General features: G+C 36.9%; 1 protein-coding gene across 1 annotated transcript in view; it reads right to left on the reverse strand.

Moving 5' to 3' along the window:
* eag (potassium voltage-gated channel protein ether a go-go) overlaps nt 1–21,052 on the reverse strand; it is a 364,129-nt gene that overhangs the window by 207,433 nt on the left and 135,644 nt on the right. The window contains exon 5 of the mRNA XM_074126880.1: nt 4,865–5,053. Within this exon, the coding sequence (XP_073982981.1) occupies nt 4,865–4,943 (79 nt within the window). The 5' untranslated portion in view covers nt 4,944–5,053. The remainder of the gene's footprint in view (nt 1–4,864; nt 5,054–21,052) is intronic.

The raw sequence follows: 21,052 nt of genomic DNA on the forward strand, positions 1-21,052 counted from the left end.
TACTCCCAGATGGTTTAGGCAGAGGGCTTTATTAACCAAGGTTAGAGAGGGAGGATGTAGCTCGGATATCTTGGAAGTTTAAATCTCAACACAGTGAGGCTAGTAAAAAAAAAAAAGAAGACATCCTGGTGGTTTTTAAAGGATAAATGGAGTTGTGCTGGAGTATACTGAGATGGACTCCTTTAAAGGAAATAGTACATGATGGAAGCTTGACAGCAAAGTCATGGCCAAGGTGATGGTAATTTGGCTTAAAGCATCAGGGTACTTTATTTTTTCCCTTCTCTCACCCTTTAGTTCCACCCGAGCAGGACTTCTTTGGGAAAACTAATGTCTAAAGTTTTTTCTTTCGTCTTTTTTTTTTTCCTTTCGCCTAAGTATTCAAATAGAATGATGGAAAAATCTCTAAAAGTTTTTAGAACACTCTTTTGCTTTTCCCTTAAAAACAACAATATTTCAACATAAATTTGATGCACCAGAGGTGCGTTCACTATTGTTACAACATGTTGCATGTACTTTGTTTGAGATAGAATGTTTTGAGTCGGGTTTTGAGACTGCAATGTTTAATTTAAGTACAGGAAGAGGAAGTATCACTGGAAGTAATAAGTTTTTAAGTCATGCATTGTCCAAAAACCCTCTGGAAAAAGTCCAAAACCAGTTAGGGATACATCAATAAACATGCGTCCTACGACGGTTAAAAATCAAGTGATAAGATTGACAGTGTTTGACGGTCCTGTGTGTAGGTCAACAAAACACCTTAAAACGATAAATCACAGAAGGAACAAAGCTTATATTTTAATTTTTGTTCCTACAGGAGAGACCCAATTGTAACTTTTCGATTATTAAATTTCAGCTACCTATATCTCCTCTAGTATTGCATCACAGGAGTTGCAATTCCAGTCAGGCGGTATACATTACAGCATACATTTATTAACCAAGAGTTAATTGTTTTCTGAACATTACAAAAAAGAGATTTTACAACTCAAAGTCTGTTTTGTGAAATTGGTAAATTTAGAACAATCTATATTTGCTTTCCAATTTTCATCTCTGGCATTGTATTTTCAGTCATATTTTTTTTCTAATTGCTTCAATTTATTACACATACTGATAAGTTATAAACCGACGAGAGGTTCTATTGCCTGAATTGAAAATATAATTAATAAAAGCACCGAGACAGTAAAATGGTGGGGGAAACTTTATGGGAAATGAATTCATTCAGCTTTTTCACTGACAATATAGAATTAGTTTATGCCCTGTCCGCTAGAGCTGGGTGAGCTGCGATAGTGACCAAGCTACAGCTGGTCCACCAATTCAGGCAAACCTACAATCAATGGTAAGTATCACATTAGATCGATAATTTGTGTACAACTGGATTGTTTACTAGTTAATAAGCGTTTGATTTGTTTCGATATAAAACGATTAGTTTTACTGCATATGAAGTAAGATTTATCGATTTTTTGTTTTCCTTTACTTGGCTTGAATATTGTTTTGGGAGATAAATAGTCAAGTATCTCTCAGTATCCTTAGTATAGAGCCCTATATCTTCCTCTGCTTTCTTACACCTGTTCAGTAAATAAATAAATCTAGCTCTTTGAATCCTAAGAAATCCCAAAAATTCTAGAGATATTTTTCAAATTAAAATGATAGATATTTGAGTAGAATTTATCATTAAATGTTAAAAGAAAATTTTTCTATTTTTTAAAGTAAATTCTATGAAGTTAATATTTTATTATTATACTAATGTTTGATCTATCTTATTCAAAATTGTAACTTTTTTTTTTTTAATCTTTTATTGGAATTTAGCAAGCAAATATGGTAAAAAAAAAAAAAAGAAATAAAAGATAATCATGAGTGGAGAAGGCACCCAGTGGTGCCACTCCAGTAACGCGCATTGCTCTCACGATAAGAGAAGATCACGAGGCCATCTTCTCTTCAATCTCCTTAGAGGATTACCTGGTGTAATGTGGAGGAAGATAGGTGTTCTATGAAAGGGTTAGGATGAGCTGCTGTAGAGTGGAATGAAATTTGAAGAAACGAGTGTTAGCAAGATCTGTAATGGAAAGGGATTTTGAGGTCATTATGGATGGTGAGGTTAGATAATACTTAGAACGGAGCGTTCAGAAGTTTTCGAAGTATTTTTTTGACTGTAATGTCTGGGAGGCGTAGTGAGTTGGAACGGTTTAGTCGATCCTCCCATACTTCGATGCCGTATGACCAAATAGGTGGCAGTAACAGTAGATATAAGAGTCTTTTGTTTTGTAGGTTAAGTTTCGAACGTTTGTCAAGTAGTCTGGCGAGAAGTTTTGTAGCATTGGTTAGTTTCTTGTCTTTTCAGTCTATTATGGGGATTCCATGTCAACCGTTTGCTTCTAGGTGCAGTCCAAGGTAGCGTACTTTGCCCACAGTTGGTACAGGAGTTTGGTTCAAGATGATGGGAGGTAGGATTTTTCCGTCTGAGAGTAAACACTATAAACTTTGATTTCGTAACATTAGTTTTGATTCTCCATATGATATTCTCTAATTGTAACTCTAACCATGTTTTTAAGAACATCAACATAACCTTCATCTCCCTGTCTTATTTTTTCCCTTACTTAGTCACAAGATGTTTATTTTATCCATTAAAAAAAAGCCTTTTTTTTGGGCCACTCAGCTTACCCACAATTATTTCACTTCCTTTTTATTTTGCCAATCAGCTGTTTAATAAATTTCAGCCATAAAGTTGTTATAATTACTAATATAAAATTACATTAAAATGTAACTGGTTAGATAAATGAAGATAAAGATTAAAAGGGAACAAAGTGAAGCGAAGTCGGCTGAAAATAAAAATGAGAATATCTCTGAATAAAAAGTAAATAAAAAGAATTAACGATAAAACAGAGATAAAGCGGCTCGACGAGTAATTAGTAAAGAAGCAATTAGTGTAATCAAAATATAATTACAACAAATGGACTTCATTCATTAAAAATAAAAAAAAATCTAATAAAATAAATATCATAATAAACCTGTAAAATAAATTTTACTCACCGCAGTAATTTAATTTTTTATACTTGAAACTTATACAACATAACCTAAAAGCGTCCCTCGCTAGCTGGACTTTCTCACCATCCCAAACTATCATCCCCTCTCACACTCACCCTCAACAGTGTTGCCACTTCTATTACTAAAATACATTTAAATTTACCTACTATAATGTATAAATAGATAAGTTGCCTTCAATATTATGCAAGTTCACTGCAATAAAATGAACATTAAAAAAAAATAAGCAATTACTTCTGATAATAAAAATAGAAAATATTTTCTAATGAAATATAATAGTTATTTATTTAACAAGTGCGGAAAGTAGTACTTTTCCTCACACGAGGCAGGGTTTGCACGCACGAGCGAGCGAAGCGAGGCGAGTGCAAGTGCAAATTGCCGAGTGTGAGGAAAATACTTTACACTCGAGTTAAATATTATATTTTTTCTGCAAACCATTAGGGTTATTAACTAAAAAAAAAAACTAAACAGGAATCACTAGAATCCATTTTAAATTTCTATAAGGTAACACTATAACCTTTTTAACTGTTATAGTTAAAAATATCTAATTATTTATTAAAATATTATTTTTATATCTATATTCCTTTCAATTTTTATTCTATTTTTTTAATATTCGTTTTTTAATTATTTAGTTACGTTAAATAAGCTTATTAAAGTTTTACAGAAAATATTTAATAACAAAACTTCTTATATCAAGGAAGCACAATAAAGTTTTTTCACTCACTAGTGAGGAAAGTGACACTAATGGGAGGTAAAGTTGGGCATTACACAGCTGATTTTAATTGAGTAATGAGAACATTCCTACATGGTTGCAGAAAAAGATTATTAGGAATGAAATTTTAAGTAAAAAATTTTCCATTTGAAGTAATAATTCCTTTTTTGTTACAATTTAAGTAAAAGAAACTTCAAAAACTTTTTTTTCCTCATTTCTTTGAATGAGTTTGAAAAATGTGGAAAATTTAGGTTTTGAGGGGGGGGGGGTTGTAAAAAAAAAGAAGCTTTTTAGTTAGAATGGTGAACATGGAGCTTTTATTAATTCATATGCAAACAGGTTTTTATATGGTCATACGGCTAGCCATTTCCACTCTGGGAGTGTACACTTCCATAACTAGGCATTACATCTAGTAATAAAAGTGCTTGAATACAAAATGTGAAGCACTCATACTATGAAGAGAGTGTATAATACACTTTCCTTCAGAAAAAAATTGCACACAAAGATTCATAGTGAAAGAAAGAGAGAGAGAGAGAGATGAGAAACGCATGTTACTTCTTGCAGATACTGCGACAGTACGCACCCACCCCCCATCGTTTGAATAACAAATTCTGCAGGATCTAACATGCCTTTTGTTTTATCCACAACCATTTTTATGTATTTATCATCCACCAAGCTGTGTCTTTTGTTTCCTTTTACTTCTTCAGCGTCTCTGATTCTTGTGGTTTGTATTTTTTCTATTAACTCTTGCTGCAACTGTAGTGGCCAATTGTTCAGGTCATGTAGGCGTGGCCAGACAAGTTCTTTCAGGCATTGAAAAGCAGGCCAGCTGATTGGTCGGTGCTGCATCGTGTACGAGACTATGGAAGTATGTTCTACGCTTACCGTGATTAACCCCTAAACATTCCTTCTCTGTTGAGGAGCCGTCCATGCTCCAGAGATTCGCTTGACAGTGGCGTATGACATCCCGGTTTATCTTCTTATTTTTCTTTTTTCACACTTAATGCAGTGCACGAATGCTACCACGAGTTAGCTCTACAGATTTCTCTCCACATCACACAAAAATAGATTTTGTTGATGACAATGCAAAAAAAAAAAAATTGATGATGAACTACTTACGTTGTGAGCTGGACCGGCGGATGATATTCTCGAGGAACGTATTCTGAGGAGCGACCAGACCCCTTCTGCCGCCTGGCATGGCTGCTCAAGGAAGTGATCCCGAGAATGCAGCTGCCCCTCCACCTCCTCCTCCACCACTAACGTCTCCGGCTCAGGCCGGGGGCTCCGCCTCCCCCCACCACACCTCATCTAGTGAACAGAATACAAAAAATATACATTATTGTAGGAAAATTTAAATGTACTTTAGATTATAGGAATGGCAACACTGTTTAGGGTGAGTATGAGAGGGGATGATAGTTTTGGGCGGTGAGAGAGTTGCAGGTAGCAAGTGACGCTTTTAGGTTATGTTGCTTTATGTTAGCGTTTATGTATTATGTTTATGTGTTAAGTGAATCTCAAATTTAGGTTTGAGTTGTGATCAGTTAAACTGTGCAGTTTATATTCTAATGGAACCGCTAATGAAGGTAAGTTTCTCTACTGATACACTTCCAGTAAAAATTTTGTGCCCATCTTAATAATCTAATATCCTATTGATGATCCAGGAAGTAAGAATATTACGTAGTTTGCTAGAAAATGAAAAGTTGGTAGACATGTATTTTTAGTTCAGAATCATCAACTATAACATTTTTATTATTTATTTTATTTGAAGACAGAACGGAAATAGAACAGAGTTTTTTGCAAGTCTGAGCACGCGACAAGAATAATGTGACTTTACTGTGTGCGTAGTAATGGGGGGATCCTTCTTGTATCGAGACAGCCAGCATTTTAAGACGCTCCATTCCCTGATACTTCCTCTTATTTTTATTCCCTTTTTATCTGTAAGGTGACGGTGTGTGGTGAAGGCAGAGGAATAAATAATACAAACTGTGTCAGCAGTTCAACTCTTAAGCCGTGGGGGGGGCGGGCGGTGAACGACTTGAAGGCGGGTTGCAATGCTTAAGGCGGCTAACACGAGATGGTGCTGCTCTGTACCAAGCTCACCACTGACGCACTCTTACGTTTCCCTCAGGCAAGTCCTCCTCTACGTACTATAATATCCACTTCCCTCGCTTTACGGGCTAAAACAAAGCTAGCAAAGCAATTATGCGCAAATTCTCCCTTATTATCCTGTCATTAGAATTTAATATATCCGTAACTGACATTGCCAGTCGCTTTTCTTATCATTTGGCTTTAATTCCACAGCCTAGGCAAACACAAATACAAGCTAGGTTGCCCTAATTTATGTTATTAACTAAGTTATTTGTCTTAACAAATAGAGGGGATTTAGCCGGGAAAGCCTTGACGACATTTCGGGAAATTTATGTGATAATACGCATCCACCAAAAAGAGGAATGAAACGCAGGCAATCCAAAGCGGTCATTGTTCCCCGCCCACCCCTCATCTCGTAAGAGACAATCGGGGCTTCAAGACCAACAGATCCGGCTAAAAATTGCGCCGGATAACAGTACAATAAACTAATCTAGTAGTGACAGGACACTAGGGAGCATGGGTGACTCAATCACCCCAGTGCACTGGAATAAACCTATAGAGTTCTGGTAAAGGTTACCAGATGCCATAATCTCCGAAAAGGGAAATTTATGTAGTGTTGGTGTGTTTGTGTATCCCACCGCAACACACAGATAATCACATCCCGTTAAAATTTGGTATATATACTTTAAGTGCCACAATGGTACGTATCAAGACTTTGATTGAAATCGATTCTACAGAATCGATTTTTTTTCTCGAAGATTTACTCGAATATCGTTTTTGTATATTTTCTTTCAGGGATGCGGTTAGCGTACTGGACTCCCACGCGGAGGTCCCGCATTCGAATCCAGCTGCTGACCCTTAGATTTTCTCTTCCTAGGAGCTTCTTACAGCTCACTGTCCGGTGATGGACAGTGTTGCCTGTAACGAGGGAACACTGTCCGGAGGCAGTGCACTGGACAAAGCTCCGGGCGCCAATAACCTTAGATGTTGACGCGCCTTAAATCATTAAGAAAAAGAAAGTATATGTATTTCCTTTCAACTTGTAAAACCTATTGCTCGCAAATTCTAAAAACTTTTATTAGAAAGATTTTCCTTGAAAATTCTATTTCAGGGGTACTTCCGGGCGACTGGGAGGTTAGCATCTTTCTGGTGCTTTGTTTGAGTAACAATATAAGAACCCAAAAATTGTTGGACCTGTTTTTGTGAAAATCTTTTTAAAAAACTGGAAAATGTGTACTTCCGATTTATCGATCTGATTGTGGCGTCCTCTACTGGCGTATAAGCGAAATATCAAATTTCAACTTCCTGCGTGTGTGTGTTTTTTTTTTTAATTTCAGGACACAGGGGACCGGAAAACGAGAAGGAGTATTTCTCTTAATACTGAATAAAGTTGCAAAATTAGACGAAACAATTCCGTGTTTATTTCCTTTTCCGAATTGTTCTTTTATCCAATTCCATTTCCTGCATTTGTCAGCATCTTTTCATTCATCCCTGAGTGCTGTCTTCACTGTCTACACGGTGAGAACAAGATTAGAATGACTAGAGCTGTGGATGTAGATAATTTATTAACATGCTACCTGCGTATAACCTACCACTGAAAGCAAAGATGAGTTCTCACTGGCAAAGCAAGAAATTTCACCTTCCCTAACTTCGTTATTTATTTAGTGTTTTGTAGCAGCCATTAGACAGATCTTATCTCTTCTAGCATTCTCTCTTTCTCTTCTCTGTCCACCTAAGTCTTAATTACCGCTACTTCATTATAGATAATACTTCTACTTACAAAGAGAGAGAGAGACCGCTGTAAAATCCTGATGACGTGCCAGTTTAATATGCCCTTTCTTCCACAATAATCTCCAGATCTATTGATAACAGTCGACTTAAGTTTTGTCCCTCTTGTTTAAAAGAGATGGTACAAGGTCGCTAAATAATGTTTGATATGTTGCTCAATCAAACATGTTTTCTCGGGGACGTTTATCCAGTGGGTTTCTTGGTCTCAGTGAAGAAAATACCCGTTTATTTTGCGGTGCTTTTCTCTTTCAGGTACACTCTTTGTCTTTCCAAAAAAACTACAGTTGGTATTTGCAGAAAAAAGAAGATAGCCGTACTTTTGACGTGAATACGTCTTTAAATTTGCTATCATATGGAGGCAGTCCAAAAAACCTGATAACAAAATCGGGGGATACAGTTCGGCATTATAATTTCGAATCTATCGTCTACATCCAAAATTAAATTAGACCCCTGGATAGCTAAAGGATCAAAGAATTCATTATGATAAGCGAGGACTGTGACGCATCGCGCGCGGTGGAGGGGGAAGCGCCGCCATTTTGAGATCATTTTGCTGCATATCGAGATTTGCAATTAGTATAACTTTTGACTCGGAGAAGCTACGGTGTTCGTTTAAGTTTTAATCGTCAGCTGTCGTCACAATCTATCGATTGTATATAAAACATTAGTGTAAAATAGTGACAGTGAATAGAATAAGGTGTTAGAATAAAAATATCAAAAATATACAATGTCGGCCTATACGCGTCGAAAAGCCAAAACCAAATACAGAGATCGTATACGGTTGGAAAGGGCTTCTCAAGAACAATGGGATGGTAATAATAAAACACCATATGACCGAGTCAAGCTGTGCCGGGAACGTAAAAGAATGAATGCGGCCGAGCGGTATCAACGACGATGTCAGTACATCTGCAGCTGGGGCGGTTGAAATTATGCAAGTGGATGATGAAATCGCTTCTACATCGGACAACGGACTGTATAGGCATAGATTGTGTTCGATCGTCGATTTGTTTCCTTGATTTCATCCTAAATACGTAAATAAAAATATTTTATATAAAAAATATAACCCGTTACGTAAACGTATTCACGTACAACACACGGCCATGTTCATGACACAGCCACAGTTTTTTTTTCTTAATGTTAAAGGGCGATCAGCTGGGAGCTGTTCAAAAGATATTGGCCCTTAAGATAAGATAAGATTAAATAAGGGCGGCCACAAGGCCTACGCCACTGCGACCCCTTTGGATCTATTGTGGCTCCCCGACTTTTAGAGCTCGCCCTCCAGACCCGTCCGTTTAATTAGACTCTTAATTCTGGAGAGTGACTCCTGGGTAAAGCTCTCAGGCCTTGGTTTTTCCTCCCCGAGAAGTAACATCCTTAGCCATACAAGCCCCTCACACTGACACAACACGTGCAGTGCAGTTTCCTCTTCTTCCTGGCAGAACCTACAAAGGCTGTCATCTGCCAGGCCCATGCGATGCATGTGTTTTCTGAGTCTGCAGTGGCCAGTTAATAGGCCTACAATCATCCTGATAGCCCCACGGCCTTGACGGATTAATTCTGCAGTCAGCCTCGGCGAATAGCCTTTTATAAACTCCTTCGCCTGTCTCTGTCCAGTGGTGGCGAGCCACCACTCCTGAGACCTACTCTGCACCCACAAATTAATGGCCGCAGTCTTGACACACTTCGAAACCCCAAAACAGGGCTCCGGGCCAACGAAGTGTCCCGCAGAGCCTTCCCGGGCCAATAAATCTGCCACTTCGTTTCCTTTATATCCTGAATGACCAGGTACCCAAACCAGAAAGACCTTATTTTGGTCACTAATTTCCTTCAGGGCACCCAGACAGTCCCAGACCAGCCTTGAGTTGACCTGGTAGGAACTAATTGCCCGTAGAGCAGCCTGACTATCCGAGAAAATTACGACCTTGGAATTAATAATTCCTCGCCCTATAATCTCGGTAGTGCAGAACCTAATTGCAGCTAGCTCAGCTTGAAAAACTGTAGCTAGCTTTCCTAGGCTAACCGAAAAGCTACATTTCGGCTTCACCCCGTACACTCCTGCCCCTACACCCTCTCCCATCTTGGAGCCATCCGTGTACCACATCGAGTCTCCCATAACTGGGGGTCCACGTCTCCAAGCCTCCCGGTCTCCGATACAGACTTTGAAAGGCTTGTCGAAGTTATATTTGGGAGTCATAAAATCTGAAGGCAGGCCCAAGATAGGGTCCGCCTCCAGCTCCTCGTATAACTCTTGATACGCTCCTCCGTGCCTAACGGTAATAGGAGCTTGTCCTTTCATAAGCCTAGTGACAACGGCCCTTACAACGCCTTGAATAAATATGTGCAATGGGGGTAAATTCAATAAAACCTCCAAGGCCGCAGTAGGGGAAGTCCTCATGGCACCAGTGACACTCAGGCAAGCCAGCCTTTGAATACCACTTAGTGCCCGAACCCCACCCACCTGCAAGGTTTTCGCCCACCAAGCCACCGCCCCGTGTGACACCATGGGTCTAACTACACTTTTATAGATCCAGAGTGTCATTCTAGGGCTTAGTCCCCAACTTTTCCCACACAGCCTTTTACAGCAACCTAAGGAAACCTTAGCCTTGCGGGAAATCATATTAAAATGTGAATTCCATGTAAGCCTTTTATCGAAGATAACTCCCAGATACTTGGCCTCCATGGACAAGGGGACAGTAACTCCCCCCAAAATTGGTTGCTCCAGTCCACCCAGATTCTTCCTCCTTGTGAAAGGGACAACCTTAGTCTTCTGCGGATTGATGGAGAGACCCTCCTTTCTACTCCACCTATCCACGATATTTAGCGCTCTCTGCATGCGCTCCGAAACCGTAGAAGCGAATCGTCCCTTAACAACCACTGCCAGGTCATCTGCAAAACCTAGGCAGTAGAAACTCTCCGCCGTCATTTTCACTAAGAGGTCATCGACCAGAATCGTCCACAGTTGGATTATATTGGCCCTTCTTTCTAACAAATCCAAGAAGGCCCTCCCCCCCCCCCCATCAAAACTTGATGCAATCTATATTCCACAGGTGAACAAGGAAATTGGAAATCCTCAATTACAGAATCCCTTTTACTGTCCAAATAAAGCCAGAGAGGTTGAGATAATTTCCTCGCTTTTATGACTAAAAAGACATCAATTTTCAGTCAAATTATCATTCAAATACAGATCATAAAAGTTTACGATTATGCTATCAATCCAATAATGTTAATGCGGAAAATAAAAGTATAAATGAAGGAAAATCAGTAAGTGAAGGAAATGCTAACAAGGAAAAACTTGCCTTTCTTGGGTTTAAATATATTTTAAAAAATTCCGATTTTCAAGAGAGCTTTGAAAATGGCTATAAGTTAGTTTGTGAATAAGGCGCCACGGTAGATGAGCGGTTAGAGGCGAGACTTGAAAAGCTAACATGTATTGTAGTACTGGGCTCGATTCCCGGTCTTTAGATTTTATTTAATGGTTAATAAAAGAAATTTACAGTAAAGTATGTTTGCTAGTTGTCTCCGTCCACGGCACCTAATTGGTAGTTGGGCGTAAAGCCCGCCTGAAAAAAAATAGGCAATTACTTTACTTTTACTTTTAGTTTGAGAATACCAGAATTTTGTTTTTGTTTGGTTGGTAAAATTGTATATCCTTTAGGTGATGAGGATATTTTCAATATATGTAGGTAAAGATTCCTTTTATTTGTTACGATATAGAACAATATATTTGATTACGTCAGCTTGTGCACGTCACCAAAAAAAAAAGAAACCTTATGCAGATATTGAGGCTTTCCCAAGGGTGAGGGGGAATACCTCTTTTTTGAAAGAAAGGAAAATAAAACATAATTTAATACAGAACAAGAAAATATCGGACGTCAACATCGAGTGGAAGGAAGCAGTTGGCGGAGGTTGGGTAGGTCACGGCGATGTGTAGAGACGCAGGTTGTTGTTACTAGGATGGCATCACCAGCACAGAATACCAGAGAGCAGGTAGACACGATCAGCCGGTATCGATGGAGTATAATAAAAGTTGTATCGATACATATACATATATATATATATATATATATATATATATATATATATACAGTTAGATATGCATCTATAGCAACCCAGAAATGGATAGTAGAAACCAATTCCATAATCTGGATTTGATTGCTCTGTTTTTCTTTACCAAATCCCGCAAGACATCACTAAATCAATTCTTGTCATTTTTTATTATTCTCTTTCAGGTTGTCCTCATTTCCATTTTTCTTTGTACTACAAAAAGTGCTGAAAAATTGGCATTTTCTCCCTTTAATTTCGATCTTAGTTACATTTTCGTAGTTCTTATTTCCTTATCATTATGCTGAAAGCTTACTTTAAAAAGAGGCCAATCCCTGCTCCCATCTGGAAGGGCTAGCAATCGAATTTCCCTTAGAACAATTTGAAGCTGCCTCCTTTTCCCACCAACCAGGTTAGACACTGTAACCTCCCTTTTATTTTGTTATTCTATGAAACATTTCACCAGCTGTATCCTTTACATGAAGCAAATGAATAAATAACCATATATTCTAACACTGTATTGTTCCATTATTTCATTCCAAGCTGAGCGTGCAATAATAAATTATTAATATTATTTATTTATTCATAACAGCGTGATATATATTTTATACACGCAATAAGTAAATCTGATGATGTATGGGAAATATAAAAATCCAAATAAATGCCTAAATTAATATTACGCATTTTATTATTATTAAATTTAAATTTCAGGTACATAAAACTCTTTTTAATGTTTGGCTGACCTTATTTTAAAATCACGCTATATATTTTAAAGTTACTTTGCATACATTTTACATTAGCCTTTCTTTGCTGATAAGAAAAACGTTTTCAAGTTAGTTAAACACCAGATAGCCATTGTTAACGCCAGCTAATTCTTAAATTTTAGTTAAGTTCAATTTGAATTACCTGATATAAATTGTAATGTTATAAATAAGGAACGGATTTTTATGTATTTAAAAATGCCAAATATTTAATTAAAATATGCATTTATTTTCGTCAATTATGTGGAAAATATGTGATTTTCTTAAAATATTTTCTGGAATATTTAAGTAAAATGGACATTTTTTTTTATGAAAATGGAATCTTTTTTTTGGGGGGGGGGGCAAGTTACAATTATTTATACAAGAAAAGAACATTTTTACAATTTATAATAATTTATTAGGAACAAAATAATTTCTTTTTACAACTAATAATGATTTATACAACAAAGAACATTTTTACTATTTATAAAAAGATGTGTTAAATTTTCAATTTTGAAAACTTCACTCTTCGAAATTGTTTGCAACCACATGAAATTTCAAATGTTGGAACGCAAAGTGACGACGATCTGGGCGTAAGATGGACTTGTAACGACTAAAAGATCGTTCAACATCTACAGATGTTATAGGTGCCTTGCTGAAAGAAGTTATCTCGTTGGTTGTAAAGGGTACACGATGTTCTGAGGTGACTTCTGTTCCACTGATAATATCAGAAATCTGGCAGATGGTCTCCCACCCTTTGTTCTTGCTCAATACTTCTACTAGTTTTGATCTGATCTCCCTTACTACCAGGTATTCCTTCCACCTTTTCGATGTCTTTTTTAACGTTGGACACGTTTTCTGTCAGTCGAACATTTTGGGACTCAAGTTGGGTAATGGCTTGTGCAAGAAATACGCAATTGTCAGAAATGAATGCAAGGTCGTTCCTTAAATTAGTTTTCTCGAATAAAGACTTGGCTGTATTTATCGCTCCTACTGCTTCGTCTTCGAGATGTGAAAGGACATTCTTGATTTTATTGTAGTTTTCATAGTAATACTGAGCTGCTTCCAGCCAAATACCCCATCTTGTCAATATTGGTTCTGGTGGAAGGCACAAGTCTGGATAGAGATCTTTTAGCATTTTAATGCGACTTGGTGCTTTTAAGAACACTTTTTTAACCGAGGAGATTAATGAATCTACGTCACTGAACAAAGATCGGACAGTTTCTGCTACTCGATGCAAGGCATGAGCAATACACGTCACATGAATTATCTTAGGATAAAATACCTGAATAGATTGCCCAGCCTTGACCATGTTGGGGGCAGCATCAGAGAGAAACAAAAGAACTTTTTCGTTCAAAACTCCACTGGGCCATAGAATATGCATTGAGGCATCGAAGAATCGTGAAATGGTGGAATGATTGCATTTTTTGAGAACCTCACAGTTCAAAAGGAATGGCTTTGAATCCACATCAGCATCACTGTCAAGTTTTCCAATAACTGCATTGGCAATATACCTGCCCTCAACGTCAGTGGTTTCATCAATTGACACCCAAATCTTTGATATGTTCTCGAATTTTGGTTAGTGTATCTTTATAGGTAGTTTTTCCGCAGAGTGCTCTCGTCAGGCATTTTTTCCCAATATGGGTCTCTAAGAATCCTTTGAAATGAGGATTTTTAAGTTTGTGGAAAGGGATATCTGCTCTAACCAAAGCCCGACACAGATCTGTACTCAGAGTAGACTTACTTGATGATGGAGGTGTAAGGAAGGCTTGATAGGACGTCCTCTCTTTCTTTCTGTTTTTATTCTCTATGTGCGATCCGGTGGCAATATGTTGGGTGACTTGGGAACGTTGAGAGCAAGAAACGCGCTAACAAGCTGTGCATTACAAAATGTCTCCATCACTTCGAAAAAGTTCTGCTGGAAACTCGCGAAGATATTTAGCAACCAGTTGTTTGTTTGAGGCCGATGTTCGTGGCATTTCACCCAAAAAAGAATACACTAAGTGACCGAACGAAATGAATTGGACACTTCAACGAACGAGCTGAAAGAACAGACAACGTCAGACAACTTCAAAGAACTAACAAGTGCCCGTCACTGTTTAGCAGCATTCTGTGTAAATTACAATAACCATTGTACCCACTGTGATTCACAGCCCTACAGTTCCTGTCAACCACCTCCCAATTATGAAAATATGCCCAAAATGAAAAATATGTACATATTTTGATTAAATATGTAGAAATATTTATTTATTTTAATCAAATATGTATAAATATGCGATAACATCCAAATATGTGGAAATATGTGAAATAAAAGTAGACTCAAACGGCTTAAAAAGTGTCGGCTTGAAAAACGTCTGTAAATTGCCTAGAAAAAAATATGTAAATACATACGAATCCGTTCCCTAGTTATAAAAATCTATACAGTGAAATGTTTGATTTTGTGATATTTTACAGGGAAAAATGTTTTTCTAAAGTACAGAAAAAGTGACAACAAAACAGTAGACAACTTGTTTCTCAGAAACTGGTGCTATTAAGGTCTAAACAAGGATTACCAATTGAAAAATAGTTGGAAAAGGGGGGGGGGCAATTAATTAGAGAAATAAAAAGATATTAAAAGGAAAGAAATCGGGAGAGCGATTGGGAAAGAATTGGGAAAATGGGAATTACCACTAATTCACAGGACGCCACCAACACTCAGAATACTGACAGAGATTGGATAGAAAATAATCATATATTTTTAAATAATTCAGCTGTACAAAAACACGCATAATGTGGTTTAGACCACACAAAATATATATTATAAACACTTACAATTTGGTACCTTACGAGACATACAATCACAATTAGCACGTGCTTGGCTACATACTACAATTTATGTTCCCTCGCTATTACAACATTAATTCACACCTTGACACAATACACATAGACTTCGCGACATTAATGGCCATTAAATAATTTATTAAAGTCTTTAAGGAGACACAGGGCGGGGGACCTACACGCCGATGTAGCAGGACGACATCTTGATCATGGCTTGGACTTGGCGGCAACTGACATACAAGGTGACACAGACTGCAGTTCCGTTGAGTAGCCCAAAGTACGACTTTCCCCATGAGAAGCCCCCGGGCAACTGGCTCGAGCTCCCAGGCACAAGCTGGAGCCCCCACTCCTTCCTCTTCTCCAGTTCTGCCAACTGAGCAATGATGCGCTATTAGCACCGACAGGCAAATTCTAAGCCGGGGGGCCGCACATCATTTCGAGGATTGAACACCAATCTTAGGCTGCTCAAAAAAATAAAAAATCAATAAAAGTTCCAAAAATTTTTGGAATTCCATTATCAAAAATATTACATTGAAATTAAAACCGTGAAAACGAGAGAATGAATGTTTTGTTTACACCAGAGAGAGCGCCACAGCTGGTCGTCCGCCATAAATATGGACTCTTCAAAAACACCCGCCCGGTTGATTCCATTGTTTATTATTTCCCCTCAGAGATGTTGAAAGTTCTTGTTTCGTGCTATTCTCTTCTACTCTTTCTTTCGTTATGCAAAAAAAAAGACGTTTTTTTTTTTGTTTTACTCAGGCGATATTAAAAGTCCCTAATTAAAGGGATTAATTAACGAGGGGAAAAAAATTATTGAGTTAATGATGATAATTTATTAACGCAAATAATTTAAGAATATTTTTTAAAAAGAAAGTTCTAATTAATTATAATATCTGACGTCATCCTCATGTAATTTATTTCATAGATTATGAGACATAATTATGCTAATCTCGTCCAATTAAAGTTAGAAGAAAAATTAATGAAAACAATTCATCAAAATATTGTAACATTTTATTGTTTTAAAATCACTTTTTTTTTTTAAAGATAAAGTGAGAACATTCGGGTCAGAGTCGTTGGTAATGGAGTGGAGAAACTAGGCACCATACCAAAGGACCATTTCGGTACCATAATATGGTTTTGGGTACTAGAAATTATTAAGAAAGGTTTTAAATGTGTTGTTAAAAATTTGGAGTGTGGTGAAAGGAGCACTGGCGGAAGTATTTCTTTGAGATTCCTCTTATAAAATTGCTTGAACTACGTTCCACGTGTACTCGCCACAGTAGCCGAGCGGTTTAGAGGTGAGACCTGTAAAGCTAATATGTATTGTTGGTTTAGTGGGTTCGATTCTCCTGGTCTAGACCTTGGATTTTTATTTAATGGTTAATATGAGAAATTTATAGTAAAGTACGTTAGGCGGTTATATAGGCTAGACCCGCAAAGCTAAGACGTATTGTTGGTTTAGTGGGTTCGATTCCTGGCCTTGGATTTTATTCAATGGATAATATGAGAACTTTATAGTAAAGTATGTTTGCTAGTCGCCTCCGTCCACGACACCTAATTCCGTAGTTGGACGTAAAGCCCACCTGAAAAAATTGGCAATTACTTTACTTCTTCGACGCCAGATTTTATAACTACCATGAGGAAGTACTTGCTGCCATAAGTTTTACTTACAATTGAGGCATATCTATCTAGAGAGCGGTGTTAATTAAGTGTAGCTTTCAACTCCCCCCCCTCTTCTTCTCTCTCTCACCCTCTCTTTCCTTCTCTCACTCTCTCTCTCTCTCTCTGAGACACACACACACACATACACACACATTCCATTGAATAATAAGGCCACGATTTAATTGCTTTTTTTTTTTACTGACCCCTATTCTCATTTTGTATATCGATTTCCGCAATAATTCTTGTATGATATCATTCCGTTTTGGCCCATGGAAGCAATAAATATTCAACAAGGGAGTATTCCCTTTTATTATTACATGAATACCAATATGCTTGGAAACAAACAAACAAAAAAAAAAAAACCGGAAACGTACGAGAGAAGGTTTAATAATTAAAAATGGACTACCGGAAATAGCGCTCTGGATTGCAGGAGTTATGTATGGCATTACAGGATATCTACGTTCGTGTGGAAAAAGATGAAAATATTCACGATATTAGTTCAGAATTTTTTTTAAAATTTTAAATTATTACGTGGAAATCATTAAATGATGAACGTAATGATTAATGCCAATCAGAATATTATAACTCAACTGAATATTAGATATCCTAATTAAAATAAATACTCTTCCGATATGCTGTAATTTATTTAAACCGAAGTAAATTTGTCTGAATGTCCTACTGATCATACTTTAATCTTTTATTCAACTAAAATCGATATATCATAACTATTTATCGATATCATTACTATTTAATGATACTAAAATCTGGGTAACATATTGAGGAATAATAAAACAGAATCTTTAGTCTGTTTGTAGTGTATTTGTGAGCGATGTACATATACATGTAAAACAATATAAATATGTACTATTTACATAACTACTATCTCTATATTCTGCACGAATCGACCCAAGTTCTCTAGATTACAATATCAATATTGTAGTTATTGCAGTTTTTATTATCGATACGAATATTTACTCTTTTTCCTTCTTCTTCTTTTTTTTTTTTACTGATAGAAAAGAAATTATTACCTTCGTATAAAAGAGGAAATATTACGATCTTGATAACTTATCGATTTCCCATCGGAAATAACCGTTTTGAGATAATCAGAGACCCCCCCCCCAAAAGTGAGGTTTAGAAAATTTTTGTAAGAGATGTGGTGCATTTGACATCAGGAATCGTATAAAAACAAAATTTTGGGGCCGTTTTCAGAATAACCCCCCTCCTAATTTGGTGCATGGATTTGATGCTGTAGAAAAGACTTGGATTCATCACTATGCCGGAAGCCAAAAGGTTTCTATTACTGTACGCTCAGTAAATTTGTCTGTATGTCCTACTGATCATACTTTAATCTTTTATTCAAATAAAATCGATATATCATTACTATTTATCGACTTTTACATCACCAATTAAAAAATAAATAGTAAACAAATTGTCCACATTTTTGTTTTCTTATTTAGTTATTTATTTCAGTAATAAAATATAAAGCGAGTTTTAAAGATATACCGGTGTAGCGTGTAGTTGGACATCCTGTGAATAAACAATTCCAACGGGAACTGCACTACGCCAGGAATATTGCTGCTCTGACCTAGAATAGCCACCTGCTCACTGGATCAAACTCATTTACATAGAATTCTATCCTATGTTTATACATGGACTAGCTATGTTTGACATAATATACTATGTTTACTGCTTCATTACAGTATGTTCTAAGCAAACAGTATTCAGTATGTTTGGCAGTAAATGTACCAAACGTGTTTTTTTTTTTTTTTTTTTTGTGTGCGCCGTTCAAAGTAATTATTTTTGGCAATATTCTAGAAAATTACAGAAAATTGGGAAAAATCATTCTACAGTCTGATCTTTTCCCAATCGATATCTGCTGGAGTGAGGTCTTTCATTCTTTATTTTAAAAGATTTCAGTCCAGCTCCCAACCAGACGTAAGAGCGTAAGACGTCAAGAATTGAGTTTTTGTACTGATGCTATTTAAGAGTAATTACTGTTAATTGCCTATTTTCTTACTCTAATTGCAACAATTAAAAGACTTTAAGTTAAATTCCTTTTATTTAATAAGGAAAAAATTATAACAAGTAATTCGTGTTGTTGTTTGTTTCACTTTGAAGTTCAACTTGAAGACCATAGTGAGAGCGACTTACTATAGCAGAGCTAGTAAAGTTTAGAAGTGAAAGTTATAGAGCGACGTGTTGTTTCCAGCTGGAAGTATTCCAGCAGCCAAGAGGCTGGACTTGTAACTTTGCTGCCACTCTAATTCCATACAATGAGGAGAGGAAGCCACCCTTCTGGCAGGGTCCTAACTTCTTGCCTTTCACCACTTCATCCAGCTGCAGAGTGGGGCGAACTTTGGCGGGCCAAAAAATCTTCAAAAATCTGATCTATGGAAAGCTTTACACCATCCTATTGTAAGAAAATTGTATTTCTGTTAGCTTCTTCTATTTCTTTTAGATTAAAAAAAAAACAAAATTAATAATAACTATACTGTTCGAATACAAACAAAGGGAAGGGATTAGCTATGAGGTTAGCATACTGGACTCCCACGCGGAGGTCCCGGGTTCGAATCCAGCAGCTGACCCTTAGATTTTCTCTTCCTAGGAGCTTCTTACAGCTCACTGTCCGGTGATGGACAGTGTTGTCTGTAACGAGAGAACACTGTCCGGAGGCCGGCAGTGCACTGGAAAAAGCTCCGGGCGCTAATGACCTCAGCTGTTGATGCGCCAAAAAAAAAAAAAAAAAAAAAAAAATACAAACCATTTTTCTTTTATTCAAAGCTCTCAAAGTTCGAGTTTTGACTAAGTCGAGTACAATGTAAGGCGAACAAATTACAGATCGTTCCGTATTCCGTCGAATCGCTAAAGCTCCCCTACCTTGCACCGAGACATAGCTTGTTCCCTAAGTTCCCTATGTTTCTGAAGCTGCAAGATTCCCACTAAGCCAAGTGCCGTGCCTCAATTGCCAAGAAATCCTCCCAGACGGTTAAAGCGCCTGAGGCTACTTGGTCTTCTAAAGTGCCAAGGCATGGTAATACTCTTCCATTGGAAGATTTGCATCATTAAATGAATTCTCCTCTCATTTTACTGAGATCTATCATATTGTATCAACTTTAATTTAATAAATAAAATTATATATCTTTATATTCTGTAATTTTCGTAAAACATTTAATTACTATTTTTTTTATGATTTTATGATTTAAGGCGCGTCAACATCTAAGGTTATTGGCGCCCGGAGCTTTTTTCAGTGCACTGCCGGCCTCCGGACACTGTTCTCTCGTTACAGACAACACTGTCCATCACCGGACAGTGAGCTGTAAGAAACTCCCAGGAAGAGAAAATCTAAGAGTCAGCAGCTGGATTCGAACCAGGGACCTCCGCGAGGGAGTCCAGTATGCTAACCTCATAGCTAATCCCTTCCCTTTTAATTACTATTAAAAATCTAACAAGACATAATCCCTTATTTTATGTTGAAATGACGCTATAAAAGAGAATCCACCCATTTTACTGGCTACTGGCTTGAGAGTGATGTCAGTTAGCTCATCTGAGGTAAGCAAGGTTTACACTGGAAAACTTTTACAGCGAGGGAAAGACTTTAATTTTAAATTTAAAAGTTTGTGTTATAGATTTAACATTAAAATAATAATAATAAAAAAAAAATATATTCCTCTATAGTTAACATGAGAAATATTATTTTTATAACCAAAATTGTTTATATATATATGGTTTTATTTATTTTAAAAGAGAAACCAAAAATTAATATAACGTTGATAAAAAACTTAAGAGTGGTTTTGACAGACAGAACAAACCTAACCTAACATATTCATCAATCATGTCTGAACATGTAAGGGGAGGTTTTCTCCACCGCCACTCAGCAGGCATTTATGCATTTGTAGAATCAAACCTGTCTTCATAAATTACTACCACTTTATTTTTATTCATAAATTTATTTATTTTATTCCTTTAAAATTCTGGGAGAAACTTAAATTTAAAAAAAATAAACAGTGAAAAATATTGAATTCTAAAAATTTCAGCGTTATTTTAGAGTTATTTTTGAAAGAAAATTGCTCGAATAAGGTTGGATTTCTGGTCGCCTGAATTCGACTTAAATCTAAACCTAAACCTAGATTAATTCTACATGAAATGAGGATGGGCCAATAAGTCTCTTGGC

Source organism: Rhodnius prolixus, unplaced genomic scaffold (assembly GCF_049639745.1).
Source record: "Rhodnius prolixus isolate KJV_2025 unplaced genomic scaffold, Rpr scaffold_3, whole genome shotgun sequence".
Classification (NCBI taxonomy): domain Eukaryota; kingdom Metazoa; phylum Arthropoda; class Insecta; order Hemiptera; family Reduviidae; genus Rhodnius; species Rhodnius prolixus.